Source organism: Myotis myotis, unplaced genomic scaffold (assembly GCF_014108235.1).
Source record: "Myotis myotis isolate mMyoMyo1 unplaced genomic scaffold, mMyoMyo1.p scaffold_m19_p_5, whole genome shotgun sequence".
Taxonomy (NCBI): Eukaryota; Metazoa; Chordata; class Mammalia; order Chiroptera; family Vespertilionidae; genus Myotis; species Myotis myotis.
In genome coordinates, this window is record NW_023416357.1 from 59,648,742 (window position 1) to 59,675,521 (window position 26,780).

Genomic DNA, 26,780 nt, shown 5'->3' on the forward strand with positions numbered 1-26,780 from the left:
GAACCTATGACACGCGTGTCAGAGGTGACACGCGAACTCATTTTTTTTGGTTGATTTTTCTTTGTTAAATGGCATTTCAAGAAAATCATCTTTTCTTCCCTTTATGCTTGAAAGTTTGAGAGCAACCTTCTCTTTTACTTATTTTTAAGACACTAAATTTTGGAATTTTATCAACCCTGCACCCCTTATCTCTTCTCTTTTTTTCCACAGGTGATTTCTATTCACTGCTTTCCAAGCTGCTAGGAGAAAGGGAAGATGTTGTTCATGTGCATAAATACAATCCTACAGAAAAGGCAGAGGCAGAGTCAGACCTGGTAGCTGAGATTGCAAATGTAGTCCAAAAGAAGGACCTTGGGCGAGCTGATGCAAGAGAGGGTGCAGAGCGTGAGGAGAAGGGCAATGCTATTCTTGTCAGAGACAGAATTCACAAGTTTCACAGACTAGAATCTACTCTGAGGCCAGCAGAGAGCAGAGTTTCCTCAGTACAGCAGCCCCTACCTGGTGAAGGCACCTGGGAATCAGAACACACAGGAGGTGCGTTTAGGGCTTTTTCGAAAAATAAAATGTGAAATGCTGCAATGCACAGTAGCAAAATCTGAAGGGAATAAAAATTAATGGTGAAAAAACTCATCAGTAAAAAGGACATCATTAGAAAAAGTGTTAATCAGATTTGGGCTATCAGATATCACATTGGTTTGAGGAGTTATTTCTTTGTGTTTTGGTCCAATACAACATAAATTCAGTTTCCATTCAACTGGTGAGCCAGAATTACCAGGACCAGAAATACTTGGATCGTGTTGGGGATGGTAGCATATGAAATTCATGGTAACAAATTCTTACTGTCCACATTCTCCATTTTGTTCCATGGAAAGAAACTGAAAATGCAAAAACATGGCATGTAAACTCCCAGTGTATGAAATACTTACGGTACACTACCTTCTATGAAGGTATTTACCTTCCTCTCAAAGGAACCGTTTACTTCTCTCCAGTTGATTTGTACATTGTAACTATACTTATGACTTTGATTTCTTAAGTTCCATCATTAATTACTACCTTCACTGGAAAGTGAAGTAGTTATGTCTGAAAGGACCTCCAGTGAGGGAGTAGCTATCACACTTATCTTTCTTTCTAACCATGATTGGCTGCCATAATTAGAGGACAATACCTTATTCCCTTCAGGTTTCTGTACCAGCAAGCGATGGATGCTTCTTCTCTGTCTTTAATTGTGTTGTGGCCTCTGTGATATCGATTGTGTGTCGTGTTACTTGCTAATGTGGAAAGCCAGATAATATAGCATGTGGCGATCATCTCCAAAACAGTGACCGATGGCCGTGCATGACATCTTTCTGTGCGTGGGCTGGGATGGTGCAGGCTGCCAGCTTGATGTTTTCAATACAGCTTTGCAGGAAGTCATACATTATTCAACACTCAGCTGATTTGTATTTGTAATTGAAAAAAATTAGCATGCAGGTTTTTTTCTGACATGGAAGTTTCGAACATTGTCCATTGGGACTGGCCTAGTGGTCTCTATGATATGTTAAATGGAACCCAGATGTCTTACCTCTTCCTATTTAAACATTAGCTCTCCTCTAACGGATTCTAAATTTATTGAATAAAACTGTGTTTCTCAAGAGGTGGTCCCTACACCCCCTTTCATCAGAATCTAGGGTGCTTCTGAAAAACCTAGATTCTCAAATCCTACCAAAGAACAGTGAATTGCATCTGTTGAGTCTGATACCTAGAAATTGGCAGTATGTCCCTCTCCATTTCATAAATAGACTGGGGTGTCTGTCTGAACCTCTATATTAAAGACAATAAGTTGTAATCCAAACAACATGAAAATAAAAGGCAAAAGGGCCTCGAGTAAGAATACAGTTCTATTCAATTGTTAAACATTGAGTTCAGCCTGCTTTATTCCATGACTTGTGTTTGCTTGTTACTCTTCGATTTGATAAAGCATCATTTATAGGCATCGTAAGTGTCAATGAAAAAAACCATAGTTTGACTTAAGACATTACATTCCTGAAACCTACTTTGTTTTCCTAAGAAAAAAGTGGTTAAAATCCCCAAAATACATTTACTTTCCAAATCTCTTCATACTCAGAAGCTGAGACTACCACTCATATCCCCAGTTCAGGTTACTAGCAAAGCCAAATGCCAGGGCATTTTCAGAAGCAGCATTTTAGATTCATGGACCCTCCCAGATTTTGGAACTGCAATATCATATGGATCCCATCCAGTTGATTTGAGGGTTTAAAGGTGAAATGATTGGATCAGCTTAAAAATCTGGATCTGACTGTATATGTTAGGTCCAGAACTACCTGAAGGTTTCAAAGGCAGCACCCTGTTGTGGACCTTCTGATTGGTGTGAATTTCACTTGGTTCCATACCCTGGCAAATGCCTTTGAAGTTGAGCTTTCCACCTCATTATGGGTTGTATATCAGTGAGCACCAAGATTCATGAGGAGCAACATAGAATGACATCTTCCAGCTTTGCAGAGCTGAGAAAGTCCTTGGCGTTCCAAGGAACAAGATGGTTAAGTACCTTCAATGTGTCTCTAAGAATGCAGCCATCACAAAACCCCCCCTTTTTTAAAGTCTTGTCTTCATGACCTTTGATGGTTCAGAGTCTATTCTGAAAACTCTCCTCCCAACAATTGTGAAGCAGTATTAGAAATCTGGACAGGCTCAGCTAGCCCAGGCAGGCTTTCCAACTGTTGTTGGATAGAGGATGCCTCAAGCAGGAAGTAGTAGTCGCAGCCTCTCCGCCACATATGCACAGGAACACACACTACAGCTTCCTCCCACCCTCACACCCAGGTACTTCTCCATTTGTCTAAGACAATTGAAAACCACTCCATGGAGGTAGTATGATAGAGAACACTTCAGACTCGAGGCAGACTGCCTGGCTTTGAATCCTGGCAACACCATTTATTTGTGGTCCCTAGGCAGATAATACATGCAAAGTGCTTTGAACAGTTTCTGGCACATACTAGTAGAAAACATTTAATAAATGTTATAATACGTTAGCAACAATTATGATTATTATTGCCACCATTAATGTCATGTTGGATGAAAATTTCAAAAATTTAAACACCAATGCAGTAGAACTAAATAGTAATTACTTTAACTTAAGCAGCATCTTATGAGAGAAATTTCTTGCAATGTGTAGGAAAGCTGCAAAATCTGGCACGCTAATTTGATAAATTATGAAAATGATTTGACAGAGTTCTATCATAATGGAGTTTATGGCTCTTCAAATCTTTGGTTACTTATATTGATCCGCCTTGATATTTGCCTGTGATATTTGATGCACAGTGTGAAAATATTCAACTTGGTAAATTGAGAAGCAAATGCACTGCTTTTCACGCCTAACATTATTTTGACTTCCATCATCAGTTTGATATCTATATTGAGGCAGCATTAATAGAATAGAAACAAAATGTGAGCTGTCTTTATTCTAGTTTCCTTCTGGAAACTAGATTCGTTGAACAATGCATTAAAAACTACAGTAGCTATTCTCATTGGCAGATTTGATTACACTACTATTTTCTAGCACATGGAAGCCTGATTCAGCATATATTACACACCACTGGATACATCTAAAAATACGTCTGTATTTGTGTGATGCTTTCCATCAGATAAGAGAACTCAGAGTCTTTATAATACACTTTGAATTTAATTTCTGTGGACAAGTTTTACTTAACTCAGAGTCCATCCTTTTAACATATTTCAGCCATATGCTTACCTCTAGGTTCAAGTCTGAAGTATTTCTAGAGTAAAATGAGGCATTCATTTGGCTGATTTTTTAATTGCTGGAAGGGAAGAGAATAATAAAAACAAGCACATGCATAGCCCTTACTCTGAGCCAAGCTAAGTGTTTTAGATGCATTAACTCATTTCATCCTCATAACAAGATCGGTATTTATAAATTCATGTAGCGAGAATGAAACTGAGGCATTGAAAGGAGATAGCTCAAGGAACCAAGACTTAAAGTCAGGCAGACTTGCTCCAAGTCTTGTTTTTTAATCATTTTGTTATTCTCCTTCTCACAATAAAATAAAGATAATAATGGATAGATAGATAAGAAGATGACTGCCTTTTTCCAATCATCCCATTATCTCATCTAGGATCATAATAACTGTAGTTATATATTACCTTTGGTCATGCTTTCTCAATCACTATCCAAACAAATTGACCAAGATGATCTCATTTGCAAATGCTGATCTAATTTTCTTATTTAAAAAGAAAATAAATCCTGCTAATGCTTTGAACCCCTAGTTATGTCTTAACTCTCTTCCTCACTTCACTCCCATTAAATGAAACATTATAATTAGTTCTTGTTTTCTTTTTGACATCAGTAATTATTTTCCTATGCTTTTAGTTAATTATAGTTATTCCTGCACCTCGGATGAATAACAATCGCTGACCAAAATAATGTATCTTTTCCTCACTAGATGAGAATTTGCAATTGTAGAAAATACAACCACTACCCTTTGTTCTTGTTGTGGTCTTCCAGTAATTTCATCAGGATCCTTTCCATAAGATTAAATGTGAAGAGCCTAGTTATGCTCAGGTTAGGTCATAGTTCTGAGTTGGAAATTATATTTTTTTTCTCAACGTTATCTAATTCCTTTAGTCCTTATGTAACAGATAAATGAATTATCTTTTAAATGCTCATTAATAATTTCATATGAAAGCAGCATTGATCATTAACATTATTCTTTTCTTGGAAAGGTGTAATTCATTAGTCCTTTTAGTGATTTATTGATACAATTTTAATAGTAATGTTTAATTTTTTTCTGAAAGTAGTAGCTTTTCTAAATTTATAGTGGACTATGAGGCTGCACATTTACCTTTATTTATAATAAATGCAAGGGTTCTTCTGAATAATCCTATTCTTTGACATCTGAATTTAGAGCAGCAGACACTTGGACTTGGGAATAGCTTCCCAAGGTCATGTGTAAAAAATGTGTATTTAATTTTCAAATTAAAACTGTAAGTCTACAGAATTAATTAATCATGTACTGAATCACTTCTTAAATGAAAGCTAAGAGGAGCCTGAACTCAAAATTTTAACTTCTTTGTGATTGTTAATGTTAGGTTTAAGTTAGAACCCAAACATATTTTATCATGCAATTTCTTTAATAAGGATTTGAGATTTTTCTTCATTAGAGAAATTATTATTATTAATAGAAAATAACCATCCTTAACATTGATGCCTGAAATCTGGCTCAAGCCCATGGTTTCTTTTCTATGAAATAAGAAAATTATCTGGGATGAGCCAGTATGTTCTAGCCTTCTATGATTCTCATGTAGGGGTGGGCTGGGATTGGGAAAACATCTGTATTAATTCCATATACACACACCACTGGTCGTAAATTATTGCCTTGATTCTTGATCATTTAATTTTGAAGCTAATAGCCTTTAACTACCTAATAATTTAAAAGATGGTGACACTGGAAGCAAAAACATCAATTAACTGAGCTAATGTTCAGAGATGAGAACAGTTTTCCTTTATTGTAGAATTTCTAGTTAACTGAGAGACCTAGATCCTGAAGATTTTGAGGTCTTGGTTAGGTAATCTTAATAAATGTACAATTATATTTTTAATGAAATTTAATATAATTTAATATAATTTCTACAAACATTCTTGCCATGCACAAAACAGTTCTCCTTCACAGTGACTCAGTACTAAAAAAGTCAATTTGCTCAGTGTTAGACCTCTTACATATTTCCTCAGATAGCACCATGCTGTTTTAAAAATTCACCAAAAGTATATATTTTTAAATAAACATGTACATATTTACACTGAGTTTTCTTCTTGAAAATCTCCAACCAAAAAAGATTCTTCTATGTGACAAAATAGTGATTTTTGTAGACTTTCAAGCACTTATCAATCTAAGGTCAATGATCATTGGGTTAGAAGTTTAACATAGCTAGGTTAAACTTCTTTACACAACACTTCCAATATTTTATTAAAATCATATTTGAGCCTTGGTCAGTATGGCTCAGTGGCAGAGCATCGGCTTGGACATTGAAGGGTCTCAGGTTCAATTCCTGGTCAAGGGCACTTACCTGGCCCCCGTTGGGACACGTGCAGGGGGCAACCAATCAATGTGTCTCGTTCACATCTCTCTCTTCCTCTCTCCTTCCCTCCCTTCCACTCTCTAAAAAATCAGTGGAAAAAAAATTCTCAGGTGAAGGATAACAACAATTTTAAAAATCACATTTGATCCCAGAACAATCTATTAATTTTGGGCATTGCGTATTTTCTATCAGAATTAGTATCTCTGCACCTTCACGAGCACCTCACTTCCAGTACCAGTTGGTGAACCACTGACTAGAAAGGTTCCAGGAACCATGATATCTATTTATTGTATTTAATGAAAATAATTCGCCAATTAGCCTTTATTACTGAGTCGCTTCACAGTGTCTCTAGCATAGTGCTAGGGATAAAAAACTGTAGTACAAGTTAATTATAAGATTATAAGGCTGTGTAAATGCTAGTTGAAAACATAATAAGCAAGAAAGATGGGCATAGCATTCAGGTTCATGCATTTATCAGGCCATTGCAGTAGGGTAGGCCCCGTGCAAGCCTTGGTGAATAAACAGTAAATAAGACATGATCCCTGCCCTCGAGAAATTCCATCTAGTTTTGTCGTAGTTCTGGGCTTCGAGAATCTGACTAAAGCTACTAAACATTTATATTGTCACGAGGTTCAAGGTTTTCTTGGAGCCCATCCAGAATCTTCGGGAGCTGGCGAATGAGGACAGAATCATGACCCCCAAACCGACACTCTGAGATGAGAATGAATGAAGTACAGCCTGAAATTCAAGCACCTTTAAAATAATTTAAAACATTTTCTTTGGGGAATGATTTATCCATCTGTTGATCCATCTAGACATCTCTAATTATTATGCTTATGCCCTATTTCCATAGTTTACTTTCATAAACACGGTTTTAATCATGTCACTCCATGCTTAAAAACCCTCAGCAGCTCCCAACCGCCAGTAGCAGCAATTTGTGTCCTTTCTTCCTATTATGACAAGCGTGGTAGATGATGAATGCTATTCAGCTGAGCAGCCCCTTTCACATCCACTGCTGTGCCCAGAACTGTTTACAAATTTAGAAATGCCAGCTGTAACTCTGCCCCCCTCCTCCCCAACTCAAGAGGGCATATCAAAGCACACGTGAGTGAGGATGACATTCTCATGTGCGCTAACATATTTCAAAAGTAAATTATTCCCAAACTCTGTGCTTTACTGCTACTGGTAAGGTATTTGCAGCATGCCTCAAAATTAACCACAGTATAAAGCAAGACACCACAGCTCAGAACTACAGATTCATTCATTTTTAAATCCATATTCCTTCATGTTGTCTACAACACATCTTCCAGTCTAACCTAGATCTCTGGGTCTGTTCATCTGCCTCCTACTTCCGGATCCCCACCTGAGGTACACAAGCATTCTTTCCCTGTTACATAAAGAACTTGAAACATTCTGCAATTATAAGCATTCTCTCTTTTGATCTTTCTGATCTAAATGCTCTCCCCCCACTTCTATACCCAGTGAACCCTCCACTTAAGTGCAAGCACAAATGTTTCTTCTTCTGGGAAACCTCTCAGGTCTGACCTTAACCCTCCCCTCTCCCAGCACCTCTCCCACGTTCCCTGCCCTATGTTTGCTATATGTATTTCTTTCTGTTTTTTCTCATTTTGTAGTTCCTCAAGGCCAAAAATGATGTTTTATTTCTGTGTGTGTGTGTGTGTGTGTCCCGGAATCTAGCATAATGCCTCACCTACAAGGTTCACTTAGGGCAGTGGTTCGCAACCTTGGCTGCACATTAGAATCACCTGGGAAACTTTTTTTAAAATCCTGATTTCTGGGCCTCATCCTCCGGAAATTCTGTTTCTTTGTTTTGGGGTAAGGCCACAACATTAGTAACAAAGAAACAGAATTTCCGGAGGATGAGGCCCAGAAATCAGGATTTTAAAAAGATTCCCAGGTGATTCTAATGTGCAGCCAAGGTTGAGAACCACTGACTTAGAGGATGTTTGTTAAAGATGCTTCAGCAAAGCCTGTAGGCAGAGCTGATCTAACATCCTATTGATTGTGCTATGTTTTGTTAATTTTTTTGAAAGAAAAATGATAAATGTGCAAAGGTAAAATATGTTAAGTGGAAAAGTACTATTTTTTTTATAGTCAAGAGAATTATTATAAAGTGTTTATTCTCACACTGGCGTCCTCTCAAGTTTCCAGAAGCTAATTATAGAAGCCCTGTGCCTCCCTTTTCCCTCGTCTTTAATGCCTGTCTTTGAGATTTTGCTGTGTTGCTACATCCTCCAGAGGGAGGGGAGGATAAATGAGACTGGAATTGCTTCTTTTCTACTTCTCAGCATCTCTGTTGAAGCATTTTGGAGGGGAAGAAATATTGACACTGATACAACAGATTTCATAGCATCTTCGTAACTATACATCCTCAGAGTAGCTACTCCACACATCATACCTCTTTACTCGAATGTCTGTAAAGGGGTTACCACAAATGAACCCAGCTATTCTCTATAAATGTATTCTGGTCAGAAATAAGAATGGCTTGGAAGTCATTCAGTCACAGAGTTTCTGTGATTTTTCCTTTTTCTTAATGTTAGGAAGCAGTGAAATATAAGCAGTGAAAGAGGATATCTCCCCACTCCTATTTTTCATCGGAACACTGACATTAGGGAAAATGAAGTTGGCATCTTGTATAGTTCCTTATACAAGGGGTGGCTTATTGTAGGGGCTGGTGTATATTGAACATCAGAATGTACACAAGAGGGGGGAGAGAGAGAGAGAGAGAGAGGGAGAGAGAGATGCTTAATTGGCCATGTTTGGCATTTAATTACAACATTTAAAAGCTTTATATTAAAATTATGCCATCCGTGTGGCCACATTTTCCAAAGATACTGATTAAAATAAGAATCTTAATAAGAAGAAGGTGATCTCACAGTTGTTCTTACTGATTTAAGGGCAAGCAGGTTTTATAGGCATCTTATCAACAGGAGAAGAGAGCATGTAATTCCCAAACAGTTCACAGTCGTTTACCCGATTCATAGCTCCAGAAGCTACTTGGCATGTGCATGTGGTATATCATGTAGAGCACGGCTTGATTTCTTTCTTTCTTTGCATCTAGCGACGTTACTGCATGAGTTTCTTATAAGCAATGTGAATCTCCATGAGGTTGTACTAGCTTTCTTGTTTACACTAAATGTACGGATTTGTTTTTTAGATTTCCATGTAGAAGAGGCGCTGGACTGGCCTGGAGTATACTTGTTACCAGGCCAGGTTTCTGGGGTGGCTGTGGACCCTAAGAATAACCTGGTGATTTTCCACAGAGGTGACCATGTCTGGGATGTAAAGTAAGTAAGATTTTTCCTTCAAAGAGTAAATGAAAATAAAAAGAGCATGCATCACTTTTCTTTACACTAGGGATAGTGCTGAGAGAACTTTCAAGGTTTTTTTTGAACTTGATTTCTGTGAGCAAAATATATTTGTTCTTTTATTGTATGACTGTGACAAGTAACAGAGCAGAACTCTAGTGAATTTTAAAACAAAGTAGTCATTTTATCAACTAGTTTATGAAAAGAAGGCAATAACATTCTGCCTACCTACCATGTTTTGCTCCCTTTAAGCTTGCCTTTACAATTCTAAGGAGAATAATACTGAAAGCAGTTAAGGTATTGGCTGAGGAATTCTAAGACTTTGAAGGAAGTGTGTGAAAAGTTATTTTTTGACTATAATACAGCACTTTGTTATTTCCTGATACTGGGTGCAGCCTGTTCTAAGGCCACTGGACTTGCCCTTTCCCTTGGACTGCTCCTCATCAGTGATAACAAGTAGCCTCTAGACTAGAGTCTAGAGACTGTGGCTGGAGCAGTTTGGCCACCACACTCGTAGGAATAATCGGTACCCATTTTGAGATGCTGCCTGTTAACGGGTGTAAACACATTTACATAATTTTTTTAAAAGATTGCTCCAAAATTTAGCTGGTTATTTTAAAGCTACCGAGTAATGAATATCCATTTATTAATTTGTTTTATCATACATTTCCACAAGAAGGTACATTTTAAAATATCTTATCAATTAAGTGGATCAGTCTTCTCCTTTCAAGAGTACATCTGTAGGATCCGGAACATTGGGGATCCACATGTGTACTTCAGTTGTTCTTTTCCCTCGCTTTCAGAGGTGTTGATTACACTCATGCTAAACCTGCTGTGTCACAAACACATGTCTATAGCTTTCTTTGTGCCATTGAAGGTGGAATTCAATCAGCATTTCAGAATAGATTGGTCGCTTTGTTCCTGTTTAATTGTCCTTTCCAGTTGTCACACTTGAGAATGGAATTGGAGAAAGAGATCACTTCAGAGTTCAAAAGAAACAATCGTTCTCAATATTCCTATTCGTGCATCTCTCATACATCATCTTAGTCATTATTGAACATCTAATGGTATTTTAACAAGTACTTTTAAAGGCAAACTATTACTATTCATTGTAGCATATTCTTCATTTTAATGAATATTGCCACGTTTTCTGCATGGATTTCTAGCCTCATTTTATCAGACAAGAAAATTGCAGCATCATTTCCTCCCATTGGTGCTGTCTCAGCTGGCTAAAGATGAGTTGGACAAAGCCCAGTTTTCCATTTTAATGTTATATTGATTCCAAGTAAACAGCAGAGGCTGGACTAGCTTATTAGGAAAAGGGGGTCAGTAAAAGGAGCTCTGGGCAGGAGATGACACGAGACTCTGAAACAAGAACCACATAAGAACATTTTCTGTGACTTATATGGCTTGAACTGAAAAACTGCTTTTTCCTGGCATCTAGCTTTCATCTGGATACCCAGTGTCATGTGTAAAGAGATTCCAGTGTCACTGCCAAAGCCCTGGTGTCTGTACCCTCATGCATGGCACCAACAAAGTGGTGTTGCCTAAAACGCAAGACTTCTTCAGAGCAGATGTGCTGGTTCAATTCATTACATCTTTGTTTCTTCTTTCTTCTTCATCTCTATCTTCAGGTGTGAGAATACTTGTTATCCCTTCGTGCCTTCTGCCTCTCCTGTATCACCAATTGGCCTCTAGCACCCTTTGCAGTTGTGCTGGTGAGGAAATTCTCTTCCAGCATTCAGCTCTCTGCTTTCAACAACTGTCTGCTTTATTATTCATGAGGGGAATTAGAAGTGGATTGTTCTGTTCATTGCTTTTTCTTTTTTTAGAAAAATAGATTTGGATTTGTGAGCTCTGTTCTTCGATCACCCTTCCTACATACACAAGTCACATTATATAAAATATATGGAGTACATAGTTTTTCTTCTCCCTAGTTAAGTATCCAAGAACTGTACAAAGAAAAAAAGCACTTCCCTGTAGAATTTATGATGGGCTGGTGGAGACAATGGAAATTTAAGATGGTGTGGAAATTGCATTCTTGTTGCTACCACTGCTTGGATAGAGTAGTGATAAATCCTACATTAATTTTTCTTGGAGTCTTTCCTATCCTGATATTCCTCATGCTCACAAAATTGTAGGTTCCATAAGGCCAAGGCTTGCTTTCAGCCAAACTAAGTACTCTATACACTCTATGTCCCCTAATTTTTAGATGGTTATTCTTTAAGTATCAGACCGTGCTTGGAGTTAATAATAATCTCTAATTATACTTGTTACCCAAAGCTCCTTTGACATCATCACACCATCTGCCTGTACTATTACCCTTCATTCTTACCCAATATTCCTGATCAGCTCTTACTCTTCTACTTAACCATGCTGAATAAGCATAGCAACCAAAATCCTATATAATAAAAGCATAGTATGCAAAAAAATTGTCCCCTCAACCGGGAGTTCGACCAGGGGGTGGGGCTGGCCAGGGGAAGGGAGGGAGTACCCATTGGCCACTGCAGCCACTAGGGACCCTGCCAGTGCATTAATTTTGTGCACTGAGCCTCTAGTAATAATAATAATAAACCACTTAACATCCTGAAAGATGATTGTCACTCCCTTTCTCGATTTGATTTCCATTTTCCTTCCACTCTATATCTCTTACTTCAATATGGCTACTTTAAGAAGCTTCTTCCAGCTAAAATAGGAAAGACCTATTCCCAGCAGGGTGTAATGAAATTTTAAAGGTCCTCTTGTCTGCCCTGGTGTTAGGGCAGCATAGCAGCTAGAGCTCTTTAATGTTTAAATGCTTCCCAATAGGAGCTGGGTAGCTCCTGGCTCAGTAATAGCTGTTCCTGGGTTTCTGTCTTAAAATCAGCCCCACTGTCAAAGACTCACTTCTTGGCCTTTCTTTTATTTATCCAGCTATTGTCAAAGTACTGTGCAGAACTCACATCACTAATCTAACCATGGGTTTTACCCCTAATTTTGGTGTTAAAAGTTGCTTCCTTTGTATCTTTTATTATTTCTTCACATGGAGTTGAAAGAGAACTTGGGAGTTATATCACTTGAGAGTCTTTCTTTACCAATAAGAGAGAACACCCAACACACAGTAGCTTAGGAAAAGAAGATATTTGTTTGCATAAATGAAAACTTCAAGGGTATGATGGCCCAAGCAGTATCAATGGGATCTGTTTTTTAACACACTTTCTCCTGATTGGCTCTTTTCTTAGGCCCTGAGAATCCATTATCATACTAGTTACAGTGAAGATATAGTCTATGTCCCTGATAACTCAATAGAAAATTCTTAAATTGAGTCTTTTAGCATTCTTCAGTCTGACTGAGGTCATGTCTCCCACATCCCTGAACCAGTCTTTGTGGGTAGAGGAATGAAATCCACTCTTTGGCTTAGCCTCAGGTTTTTTTGTTTTGTTGTTGTTCTATTCCTGGAATGTGAGAGTAGAGTTGACATCATCGAAAAATAATGGGCTGAGAGAGAAGCTCAAAATATTGGGTCAACTAAAGAAAAAATGAGGTTTCATTAGCACAAAATAGTGCCGTAGACATTGGGCACCCAGAATGGCACATATCCGCCAGAATTGTAGTAATACCATGAACAGCTCATCTCCAGCTCCCTGCCCAGTGCAGACATCTCTTTACAAAATCTTCTGCCGTCAGCCAGTGCTAGAATTATTTCCGTGCCAAGAAATTCCCTAGAGATGAGACTTACTCTTCAATTATGGGACTCATCCAGATGTCATAAAGGTCTTCATTATGTTAATCTCAAATCTGAGTCCCTAACTCCACCTCATGACAGCCTGATGCAGAATGGATTACTCCCATTTACCCAGGGCAGTTATTTGCCTATTCGAAGGCAGCCTTGTCTTCTGCAGACTAAACACCCCCAGGCCCTCTCCCAGTCTTGATGCTGACATGTTACTTCCATCTGAAAGTGCTCTGGTTTCCAAGCCTTTTAAAGGGTTTGGTTGAGAAGTGGCCACAACACCTCATGTAGTATCTGCTCAGCAATACAGTTACTTTCCTTGATGTGTATTCTAGGTATCTGTCAGTATAAAACGATTGTATTCACTTTTCTTCAGCAAGAATATCACCACCTTGTTGCCTTGTGTTGAACTTGTACTATGCTAAGATCTCCAAATATATTTTATAAACTGTGCTCACGTTTTTACTGGAAATTTGTACTCATAAAGTGATTTTTAAATGCAAGACTTTATTCCAGTTACACCTCACTTCAGTAGATTTAGCATTGCTTCAGTTTTCAGATATCATTTTATTCTTAACCAGAGAGTGAGCTATCCCTCCCAGCCTTGTTTGTATTAGATCTGCTGGATGAGCATGCCTGTCATATCTTCATAAATGTTGTTTATAAAATTTGAATTGTCAAATGGTTGGTTAAACAAATGTTGTTCTTAGAGATGTAGTTTTTTTGGAATCTTCTTCCACTTGCCCCCCACATAGCTCACAGTCCTTCTCTTCATCAATGCTTTATAGAATTTTTTTAAATATATTTTATTGATTTTTTACAGAGAGGAAGGGAGAGGGATAGAGAGTTAGAAACATCGATGTGAGAGAAACATCAATCAGCTGCCTCCTGCACACCCCCCACTGGGGATGTGCCCGCAACCAAAGTAAATGCCCTTGACTGGAATCGAACCTGGGACCATTCTATCGGCAGGCCAATGCTCTATCCACTGAGCCAGACCGGTCAGGGCAAGAATTTTGACAAAATCAATTATTTCAGAAATCTATCTGCTTCCTAACTTTCAGGAAACTCAGTTCAAGATTTGCCTCACTAGTTTTCTGGTGACTCATTTACTATATCAGCCAAGCTAACCGGCTTGGCTCAGTGGATAGAGTGTCGGCCTGCGGACTGAATGGTCTCAGGTTTGATTCCGGTCAAGGTCATATACCTTGGTTGCCAGCACATCCCCAGTAGGAGGTGTGCAAGAGGCAGCTGATAGTTGTTTCTCTCTTATCGATGTTTCCAACTCTCTATATCTCTCCCTTCCTCTCTGTAAAAAAATCAATAAAATATATTTTTTTAAAAAGATATCAGGTTGAGGTTCTGCATCTACATCTGCAAATTCTTTCATACCTTAAGAATTAATTGTGCCGTAGTACCTTACTATCTAAGAGAAAATTGTAAGGAATCTACAAAAACGTTTCTATTTCCTACCCTTCTTTCTCAGATTGCTATTTCCCATTTTCCTCTAGCTACTTTCTTCCAGTTTTACATCCCTTCCTCTCATTCTTCTTAGTTAGGTAACTTCTTTCATGTCTCCCACATTTACATTAAATTTAATAGAGGACATTCCCAGTAAGAGAAGACCACATTTTCCTTTTTTAAAGACAGGCGACCTGGGTTTGAATCTTGGTTATCATTTCCTAGCCCTGAGACCTGCATCAAGACATTTGCACTCTCTAACTCTCAAGTTCCCTAGTCCAAAAAATAAGGCCTTTAATAGGTGCCTTATTCTGTTGAGTAGCAAAAACCAGTGCTAAGTGACTCATCCCAAGTGCCCTAACTGCCCAGAGCCCAGTGCCATGATACCTCATCCTATGTTTGTTTCATTCCTGTCTGAGACATCGCTCCTGCTAACTCCATCAGGGCACCAAATAGTCATGCTGGTTTCTTTCTCAGCCCACATTCTCTCCTCACAAGGATTTTTTGCAATGTGTATATATTCAAATGAAAGTGTTTTTAACATAGTATCAAATTATATCCCATTTAAAACCTCTAGCCTTTGTATGGTATGTCTTTGCTTTCCTAACATTGAGGGTACATTTCCATTTAAATTCTCACTTGAAAATCTATGGCTCCTTCTCCAGCTTCTTAATTTATATAATTACATTATATTTTATTTCTCTCTTCAGTTTATTATTTATTTTGTTTCCCTTAATTTGGATTGATGGCACAGAAGTTTATTTTCTCCTTACTCTAGTTCTTTCTCTGTGTGACCACAGCAGAGCATTTCTTCTTGGCCTTATCTAAACTGTTTGATTAGCTGCTAATGTGCAAAATCATTAGTGGGGGATTCAGACTGCTAAAATAAAGAACTGATGAATTCCGGCCCACAGGCCACAGTTCAGTCTTTTCAGCTGAGTGCTTTTTCTAAGAAGCAAACAAAGATCATCAGCGCTCCAGGCACTGTGAAACGTGCAGGGTATTATTATATCCTGTAAAAAGTTCAATGTGGTTGAAATAAAGACTTCTCTGCAACATATAACCGGGCTAGCTGCTTTAGAACACCAAAAAGCACTTTGCTATAGCAACCCTGTAGGCAGCTCTGTAGGTTGACATCCATTTGTGAGCTATTCAATGGTTACCTTTCTGTGAATTACAACAGAGTTTATAGACTAGTTTATTTGACAGATTGTGTGTGTGTGCGTGTGTGTGTGTGTGATTGTGTGTGTGTGTGTGTGAGAGAGAGAGAGAGAGAGAGAGAGAGAGAGAGAGAGAGAGAGAGAGAGAGATTTTTCTCATTTAAAGAAATATCAAGTTATTTTCTTACTTGCCCTGTGTAGCTACCAGGGGCCAACTGTTAGTTACATGAAGCTCCTAGCATCCCAAGTGAAGGGATTAGGACTGGCCCACCAATCATTTGAGTGACTGAATGTTCCAGTTTAAACATATGGCCGTCTGTTAAAGGGTATCACAAAAGACTTTTAATGTAACGGTCAGGCCTGTTGTGTTGTGGTTAATTTCTTTAAAGTTGTAATCTTCTTAAGAATTCTAGAGTTTTGTTATTTGCTTTTTACGTTTCTAAAGTAAATTGATATATTTAAATGATGCTGATATAAGTAGAATGTCATCTTTGGTTTTTGTTTTGTCATGTTTACTTTGCAGTTTTTTTCTCTGTTTTGGGAGGTGGTCTTTAAATGAACAGATTCTCTAAACAGTAAATTCAAGAACTTGTCTAGCCACTGAGATCCTTAATGGATATAGCAGAATTATAATACCATGAATAATGATCATAAGGCTGTATACCAGGGGTCCTCAAACTTTTTAAACAGGGGGCCAGTTCACTGTCCCTCAGACCGTTGGAGGGCCGGACTATAGTTTAAAAAAAAACTATGGACAAATTCAGCAACAGGCAGCGACAGCAAAAACACCTGGCGGGCCGGATAAATGTTTTTGACGGGCCGCAGTTTGAGGACCCATGCTGTATACTGTAGGAAAAGTGGCTAGTCTTAAGCATAACATAAAATGCCCTCTGTACACACTAATGACAGGGGGGTAATTTGTGGTAACCAGGAGTCCTAAAAAAGCACACAAACTAAATTGTTGTTACATTGTAATATACGGAGAAGAATATCTTGATAAATTGAGAGATCTGATATTTTCGGTGTATCCAATTTTTTATTAAAAATACCTGATTTATTTATTCAGTAGCTTATTTAGTTTTGTTACTTATTTTTTTCTTGGTTCCTTCATTTGCTATTTCACAATTTACTATAACACCACCACCAAGTGAATAATAAAATGAAAGGGGATGATCCTCATATGAGTTAGCTACTATTTATTACCACCACTAGAAATTTGACATTTCTAGATTATGAGTAGAGATGCCCACACACAAATTGTGTTTATGACAGCAACGCATCAATGACTTGATACATTTTTTCCTATATTTGTGGGCAGTACGCAACAGTGTCATTGCTAAAGGATGTTTTTCTCCTGCCTATTCATCAACTACAACAGTTTCATTCAATCTGACTGACATAGGAGGTGGGTCTGGGTTATTTATATTTCTTCCTTACCAGAGCTTGGTTTTTTGGAAGCCAAGTTCAACATTTCAGGTTCTTGACTCTGAGAGACATGGCTTCCAGGGAGTTAAAGTTTACATTTTGAAATATTTGAGTGCAGGAGAAATAAGCTGGAGCTATAAAAATAATTTTAAGTTAATAGTTCAGTATCTATTCCTGGGGAAGCGGTTCTCCTTTGTATTTTCTCCCCATCTGTAAGTTGTACGAATGTTATTTCCTAAAATAGTAGGACCCTAAAATCAGAGATTTAGGACTGATGGTGAATATTTAAGTGAATGACAAGACAAACCAAAGGGGTAGTTATCTTCCAGAATTATTGCAACCCGTTTCTTGAGGAAATCGTGAACAAGTAAATATATCAGACTTCTTGTTCGGTTTGTCATTTTACAAATAAGAGGTGACATTAGGTATGCTGAGGTCTGATCTGCTCCCAGTTTATCGGGATATACAATTGGGCTGCACTATTACTACCTGTCAGTAGTGGGTCAGATCACTGTCTACATGTGCAGTGATAGCACTTGGTGAGAATTATGAAGATATGGCGACTTTCCATATTACTAACTCCTATGTGGGGACTAGTAATATACTAGTATATTCCATGCCCAAGCAAATAAACTGCAAGAATAAAAAAAATTAGGAAATACATGAGGGAAATCTAAATATAACCAGTCGATTTTTATCAGGATCAGTCTTGTGGTTATGATAGTGTACTATAGTTGTACAAAATGCTACTGGGTAAAGTGTACAAGGAATCATTCTGTATTATTTCTTACACCTGGATGTGAGTCTACAATTCTCTTAAAATTTCAACTTAAGAAAAAGGGAAAACAGATTTTTAACTTCTTACAGTCAGGGAAAGCATAATTCTCACATAATTTAGATTGCCATTGTGCCATTGTAAAGCACTGGAATTTTTAAATAATGAAGAATATAAGACTGACACTATAAGAGACAATAAATGAAGAGACTTCATCCTATTACACATGAATGTGAAACTTACAGCATACTGCAAGTCTCAGATATGCTGAACTGATGTTACTGATGTTATCCAATCTCATGGTCAAGTTGGGAAGAAAACATCATTGATGACTGAGTCTGGTACCTTTGTTTTCTAGAAAATTAGTGATGATGTCTTTAGTATAAAAATTCATATTGAGAATACTTTCAGATATAGCGTAAACTCTTTTGGTATCGCACAGTAGTAAAAGAGAGAGTTCAAGTTTGCCCTTTACCAGACTTTCCTGATTTAATAACACCTTGTGCACTACTAATAAAATGTCACGTTTCAATTTCATAATGATCCCATGAATATCTTATAAAATAAGTGATGTCACTTCCACTTCATAAACCTATGTATATTTTTCTATATATCGTTGTGTGGTTTTAACCACACACAATGGCATATGTAACCAGTATTTCTTCAGTTTCAGGTTGACAAAGCCGAGTCAATATTTTGTACTTAATTGAATGGGTCATTAATAAGAACTACCTCAGGGACTTATTGTTACCTTTCAGGAAAAATATACCCAAAAGACTATTAATAGTCAAGATGCTCACATAATTGTGTGATGTATATTCTTAATAGCAACAGATTATATTTTGAAATTTTTGTTCCACTGGGACTCTACATAAGTTCCATAAAAATACCAACCAACTAATCAACAGTTGTGTGTAGATTTGAGCAGTCTAGTCCAGGGGTGGGCAAACTTTTTGACTCGAGGGCCACAATGGGTTCTTAAACTGGACCTGAGGGTCGGAACAAAAGCATGGATGGAGTGTTTGTGTGAACTAATATAAATTCAAAGTAAACATCATTACATAAAAGGGTACAGTCTTTTTTTTTTTTAGTTTTATCCATTTCAAACGGGCTGGATCCGGCCCGCGGGCCGTAGTTTGCCCACGGCTGGTCTAGTCTGTTGGTTTTCCAAATACAAATATGTCACCATAAATATTTAATGTCATTCAGATTTTTTTCATTTGACGTGTATGTTGTATCTATGGCTAGTACAATAGCAACCTATTTTTTATCACTACCCTTCCTGCTATCATTTATACTTCCCTTATCATCACAGAGAAAATTAAAGTAAGCTATGGTTTATTTTGTAATTTGAAAGAAAATAACTATTGAACCTTTTTAAAAATATTAGTTACTTTAAGAGTTATAGGTAGTGGTCCTCAAACACTCGTGCCTATGAATCACAGAGGGATGGTGTGAAGCTGCAGGTTCAGATTCAGTGGGATCTGAGACCTTGCATCTCCAGGCAGCTCCCATGCTGCTGCTCCATGGCCATTCTGAGCAGCACAGTTTTGCAGGCTGCTGGTGTGTGTATAACCCAGGATGCTGAAACATCCAGGACAGAGTGAAGTCAGATACATCTGAGCTCTTCTTTTTATTCTGTATTTGGAATCTCAAGTAAATAGTCTGCATTCTCAAGTTCATTGACTTGGTTTATTTATTTTTTATTCTAATGCTTTTCTTAAAGCTCTTTTGACAGCCAGTTTGTTTACCAGCAAAGAGGACTTGGGCCAATTGAAGAAGACACTATTCTTGTCATCGATCCAAATACTGCTGCAGTACTCCAATCCAGTGGGAAAAATCTGTGAGTTAAAGTACTTATGTTGTTACTAAGGCGTGTACTACATATAGTGTTGGGTACAAAGTGCATCATTGGATCGGGTCTTGGGAAGAGTGTGTTTTATAGCAGTGGTGAGAAAGCATAGCTTAAGAAAGCAGGAGGCTGTCCTACCCAGTTTGGCTCAGTAGTTAGAGTGTCGACCCTCAGACTGAAGGGTTTTGGGTTCGATTCCAGTGAAAGACACTCACATACCTCGGTTGTAGGCTTGATCTCTGGCCCCAGTTGGGACACCTGTGGGAGGCACCAATCGATGTGTCTCTCTCAAATTGATGTTTCTCTCTCTCTGTGTCTCCCCTTACCTTCTACTCTCTCTAAAAATCAATGGGAAAAATATCCTTGGGTGAGGATTAACAACAAAAAAGCAGGAGACTAATTTGGCCATCTCATCTTTCAATTTCTAAGTAGCATATTCTAAACCCTGACTGAATATTAAAATCACCTGGGAGCTTAAAAAAATAGATTCACATATAGTCTCGAATAATTAAAAAATTATTTAGCAGAAAAGTTATATAACCAAACTCATCAAGTAAATACTGCTAAGGAAAAAGGCGTTTGTCTTTCCATCTCCAAGTGAAGACTGAACAAATGTCCTTTTTATATTTCCTTAGCATGCATAGGTAATTTGGCTTTGAAAGCCACTCATTGTTTGATCTTATTCCTGGATGGCATTTGGCAGCCAAAATAAAAAAGCTGGCTGACACTTTATGGCCATGGAAAGAAAGGTCACCTGCTTACAGAGCGTCCTCAACCATTTGAACTGGCATCTTCAGGAACTGTACCCTCTCCATCTGCTTGGGCACAGGGAGAGCCAGCTTCTTTGAAAGGCAGGGAGCCACCACTTCGAATGCAGCTGCTTCTGGAGATGGCAGGAATTAGATTTGTAGAGGATTCTAAGATTGTGAGTCGGGGAACAAATTTTAATACCAGCTCCCCCACTCAGTGCGTCTGAACCTGTCTCCTTGCTGCTCCACCCATCAATCAGAAGCATTCTCATTCCAGAAAGGAATTAAAGAGGAGGCAGAGCAATGGCTGCTAAATGAAGTTGGCCCACAGTGGGTGTTATGTCAGAAGCATATCATAGCTCTCACAGTCAGTCACCAAAACAGAGATCTAGTTCAGTGAGTTAATCAATATCACAGCCTTGGCTCATGAAAAAAAATGTGTAGTGCCAGCATGATGCTAAGGCCAGAAGCTGACAAATGTAGCTTGGAGATTGCCCGATGTCTTTTGACCACACCATATTAAGATATTGTCCATGTGTTTGTTAATTCTGTCCAGGTTCCTTAAGCCTGTGAGCTTCTGTCTACATTAGTTTACAATTCACTTACCCAGATCATCCCAATTGATTGTTAAATAGATTAACCTTCTCTAATGATTATCTGGCACACCACTTCACTTTGCTTGGATGGGCACAGCCCATGTCTGCTGGAAGTTGTTTTTGTTTGTTTGTTGTTGTTGTTTTTGGGGGGGGTTACTGTCTTTAGTAGGCACACTTAAAGGTTTTGAGTCATATATTGATGTCCTATATTACTACAGAATTATATTATCTTGCAGTGTATTTAAATGATTCAAACCATATAAATCCATTTCTATTTCTCTCAACAAATTTGTTTATGCACATTTCTAAGATGTTAATATTTATGATCTTAGAACTTGTTTTTAAATTGATGTTATTTGTATTATTTAACATACCATACTTTACAATAAATATTTATAATTTATTATATATACATTTTTAAATGATTAACTACTGCTTAAGATCTGTCATAAGGATATCTCTTTTTATAACAAGTATTTTCATTTAACATTTTATTTTGGTCTTTTCTATTGTAATGCTGGTATACATTTATCAATTTATTAATTTTTATTGCCTTTATAGGTTAATTACCAAAACATTCATTGTACACTTGCTTTGGAAATTAACATATATTTAAGACAGTTATTCTTATTTTGCAGGTTTTACTTGCCACACGGCTTGAGTGTGGATAAAGATGGAAATTACTGGGTCACTGACGTGGCTCTGCATCAGGTAATTTATCTTCCATTTGGCAGTTATTCAAGTAGAAGTTCATGAAGTTATGCTTTCAAAATGCTCTGCCTTACCTGTGTCTTTCCTGTGACCCAGTTAGTGTATAACAAGAAAAAGGACCAGCCCCATCTCAAATATTTCTCTTAGAAGTTAGTGCTAGGAAAAGCTACTCGTAAATGATCAAATCATCTTTCTTCTTTGAATTGGCAGGAACCTTAGGGACATCCTCCTTCTTTGCTTCCACATTTTCTTTGCTTTTCTCTGTCCTTGGGTCTTAGTTCTATTTCATCCCTTGTGTTTTCTGTTTTCTTTTCCTAATCTTCAATAAATTGAAGCTATGTCTCTGGTACATACATGTTTATGTATTAAACATCAAAATTATGTCCTTTTTAAAAGAAGTAATATTTCATTCACAGAATAGTCATAAGTTTTTTCCCCTAGAAGCAAAGTTCACATTTGATACCTGTTTTTATAGTAGGCAACAAAGAACTAGGGAAATTAGGGTTGGGGGTGGAAATGCTAGAACTCAGAAGACTAGCTCCCAGGGTCTTCAAACATTATCTCGGTAAACGTTTATTGCTCGTGTATCATCTGGAGAGCATTGTTAGCTAAGGAAAGATAAGGAAGTGCATGGAATAGGTGTGGATGCAACAGGACATCCTTGTTCTAGTCTTCATTTACTACTACTTACCTGGATGACCTTGAGCAAACCAATTAATCTCTGTGTCCTCACTTATCAAATGAAGGAATCGGACCAGATGATTTCCAGTTCTTAAAAAGTACCTTGTTTTAAACAAGTATCTGGGGGCTTACACTCCAATTGCCTGTGCGAGTGTTCTTGGCCATGTGGGTGTGTGTCGGTAATAACCATGCAGTGAGGCTGTTGTTCCTTTTGAAAAAGGTGTTCAAACTGGATCCGAACAGTGAGGCAGGCCCTCTGCTAATCCTGGGAAGGAGCATGCAACCAGGCAGCGACCAGAATCACTTCTGTCAGCCCACCGATGTGGCCGTGGATCCAGACACCGGAGCCGTCTATGTGTCAGACGGTTACTGCAACAGTCGGATTGTGCAGTTTTCTCCAAGTGGAAAGTTCATCACACAGTGGGGAGAAGGTACCCAATAAAACTCTAATTGTAATTCTTAGCCAGTATCACTAGGAACAGGAGATTGGTACCCCTCACGTCCTTTAGGATGCCATTGTCCCCTGTAGTAGAGAAAACAGGGCCTCTATATGCATCTACCTGGCTTGTGCACGCGTGCGCGCATACACAGACACACACACACACCCCTACATCGTATGAGGAAAAAGAATACTTCTACCCCCAAATTTTGTCCAAATAGAGAATAAATATCTAATGTGTTTGTGGGTAAGAGAGATTAATGGAATAAATGGAATAACTGCTTTACCCTGTTTCCCCCCTAGTTCCAGATATTTAATGGTTTGCTGTCATGAAGATGGAGAACAAAACTGTAGAGTCAGACTTTTGGTGCTATTACAAATTATATATCTGATGTTTTTCTGTGTTTTGTAGAATCTTCAGGGAGCAATCCCAAACCAGGCCAGTTTACTGTTCCTCACAGCTTGGCCCTTGTGCCTCATTTGGGTCAATTATGTGTGGCAGACAGGGAAAATGGTCGGATCCAGTGTTTTAAAACTGACACCAAAGAATTTGTGCGAGAGATTAAGCATGCATCATTTGGAAGGAATGTATTTGCAATTTCATATATACCAGGTATTTCACCTTAATTTATTTTTGTGTTTTGTCATACTATACTTCGTTCATAAAAAATATTTGTCTAAGTTTCACATGCTCTTTTTATAATTTTTTTCTTAAGGGATTGAAGATACCTTATATATTAGATCTTAAGATAATTTTAAAACTGTTAGTTTGTTGTAAATCAGTTTCAACTGAAGTTTTATATGAAACTAATGAAAAACTCAAAGATTTTATTGTTTGTAATGGGTTAAAATTTTTTTCCCAAACGTTGATTTTTATTTTTCCTTAATTACGATCATCTGCTCTAGTTAGTAAATGATTAATATTATGGCTTCACACATCATCAACAGATGATATATGCCTGATAAAATCAGTACTCAGAACACCTCTGACATTTTTTTTAAAAGAGGACCAATTTTTTTAATGAAGATAAATATGTAAATTGAGGCTTATGTCTAAATGCTAGGAGGAATGACCAATAAAATCTGGAAATATTTTCTCATTTGCAAAATAGATGACTTGAAGAAAACCAGAAAAAAATTATCCAAACTCATAAAATAAGATCCACTTGATTCATACTATAAGATAACTTAGCATAATATTTCTTTAAATAATAAATACTTACTGAACATTTTGAAAGGACATTTAATTTCTAAATGTATATATAATTTTCACCATAAGTTTTATTAAATATATCTATATTAAAGTAGCATTGAATATTTACAGGTATCACTATAATATTTATATTTCTTATGCTTTTAAAGTTGCATATAGCTACTGTCTTCCCAAGCAGCCTCCAGTTTATGTAGGACATGACATAAAGGGACTTAGGTGGCTGGGTAAGGAGCAAGTCTGGCTTCCCCATGGAATAAATAATAAAAAGTGATAAAAGACTCTCATTAATACCCTTACAAGAGACAGTCTCATTTTTATTTTTACCTTATGGCTAAAGAATAAATTTGGCAAGACCATTGACCTAATAAAGAGGATGATCAAGTGTCTAGTGAATAAAAACAAATCAAATATGAAGAGAAAAGCATCAGGGGAGAAGATGAGAGGAAATATGATTAAAAACAGAATCTAAGCCAAAGATGACATGTATTACAATTGGAATTCTCTTTACAATATTGCACAAAAGTATTTGATTTAACAATGTTGATTTTTTTACTGTAATATGCTAAAGAACCCTATTCTGAAATCCTTAAAGAAAGATAAAAATATCTTCAAGAGTGATTTAGTGTTGTGTATATTTTAATTCTTTGAAAATGTAATTTTCAATCATCTGAAGTACTTATTTAACTGAAACATCATAATTTCTATTATTTTGGATAAGCACTACTATACTAAGAAATATAATTTTCCTACAAGGAGTATTCATTGAATTAATAAAAATAAAATGGTTTATTTTTTTAAATTATGAAAAATACATATCTTTGGTCATCTGAAATATGCATCTCACATTTTCAAACCATTCTTCTCCCTATACTATAACTTACTTTCTTGGCATATTTTCCTCTAATTCTTCTCTTAACTATAGCAGATATTACATAATTTTTTAATGATCTGATACTCTAAAATGATTTGCTTAAATAACCTGACTCTTCCCAATACCTATTTAGGATGCCTGTGATATCTATATGTGTCTATACCTATATTTTTATGGCTGCTGTCTTCCCAAGCAGCCTCCAGTTTATGTAGGATATATTTTTATGTCATATATCTACATCTATCTCTATATCAATATCTATATTTATATCTATATCTATATATATATATCATCTATGTATTTCTGAGTTCTACTGACTTCCTATGTGGAACAGGCCTAGCTTTTTCTGATTTTCCTATTTCAAGGAGGTTATTCTCATAACCTGATCTTATTATTACTCAGAAGGAGACATTTGCTAAGTATTTTATTTTATACTTTGGTTGCCAGTTGTAGGGACCAGATTGACCCAGTATTTATTGTTTGTGTAAATGTACATGCATGTCTTTGAAGGCCAGTCTTATTCATATTTTAAAGAACAGTTAAAGGAATATCTTGTCACAGGTTTGCTCTTTGTGGTGAATGGGAAGCCTCACTTTGGGGACCAAGAACCAGTACAAGGATTTGTGATGAACTTTTCCAGTGGGGAAATTATAGACATCTTCAAGCCAGTGCGCAAGGTATTCATAATGAGAGAAAATTAATTTTTATGTGAGAAAATTAAAATGCAAACCCTAGCATTCAATTGAGACTTGAATAATCCCTTAAGAGCTTGATGGAGATGTAATCACTTTCTTAGGTAGGTTGGGCACGTTCCAAAACAATGTTTTATTTAGAATAAATGTCCTGTGTTCTGATCAATTTCTTCAGCTGCAAATTAACACTGAATGTAGTACTAAGGTTGTTAGTAAACTCTGCATACAGTGGCAGGTTTAAATTCACTGTAATTAGAATACCAAAAAAATTAGGCTTTCTTCCTAGTAGAGAAGTTACCCCAGTATGGTAAACTCTACTTTTATAGTTATCTTAGATCCAACAGAAATCTTGTTTGCTTTTTTAATACTATGACTACACTGAGCAACAAGACTTGAAAATAACAGTTCCTGGAATTTATTCAAGTCCTAAAGACTTGGCCTACATAAGAGACGAAGGCTAGTTTTGGCTTCACAAATGGTTTACCACTATTTACTCTAACAGTGTCTTTTACAAACACGGGAACTGTGGCCCAGTGTGCCCACTATCTTCTCAATTTGCTTTCTCTGCGTATGACCAGAATGATCAGAATGTTCACACACACTGCCCGAATATACTTGTGGTGCCTCAATTTTAGAAAATTCAGCCTGCTAAATTTGCAGGCTGAATTTGTAAAACATGTAAAGATTTTATTTTTTAAAAGATGTAAAGATTTATTGGGCTTATTTGGATCAAAATATAGGTGTCATAAGCCACCAGGCAAATTGCATCTCCATACTCATAATGCTTATAGTATTCTTTAAGATATCAACTTTGCTAGATTAAAAAAATCCTTTAAAATGACTCAATATTTTAGAAATGTGCCTGTTAAAATATTGACAGCTGGTCTGGGGTTTATCAGAATTCATTCTTGAGATATTTATTCAGTGCCTACTCTGTGTTAGGCATTATCCTATACACTAAAGATATGATGATGAACAAAACAGGACATGCCCTCTCACTCAAATGGAGTTTTAACAAGAGGTA

The 26,780-nt window shown here is 37.2% G+C and overlaps 1 protein-coding gene across 16 annotated transcripts in view; it reads left to right on the forward strand.

The window, feature by feature from the left end:
• Positions 1 to 26,780, forward strand: part of PAM (peptidylglycine alpha-amidating monooxygenase) — a 275,521-nt gene that overhangs the window by 226,950 nt on the left and 21,791 nt on the right. For 10 of the 16 annotated variants that reach the window (XM_036307891.1, XM_036307902.1, XM_036307892.1 and 7 more), the window contains exons 16-22: positions 211 to 534; positions 9,269 to 9,398; positions 19,679 to 19,795; positions 21,788 to 21,860; positions 22,762 to 22,972; positions 23,393 to 23,593; positions 25,626 to 25,741. In XM_036307891.1, coding sequence (XP_036163784.1) covers positions 211 to 534; positions 9,269 to 9,398; positions 19,679 to 19,795; positions 21,788 to 21,860; positions 22,762 to 22,972; positions 23,393 to 23,593; positions 25,626 to 25,741 — 1,172 coding nt within the window. The remainder of the gene's footprint in view (positions 1 to 210; positions 535 to 9,268; positions 9,399 to 19,678; positions 19,796 to 21,787; positions 21,861 to 22,761; positions 22,973 to 23,392; positions 23,594 to 25,625; positions 25,742 to 26,780) is intronic. The other 6 variants (XM_036307906.1, XM_036307899.1, XM_036307900.1 and 3 more) reach the window with 1 other exon arrangement.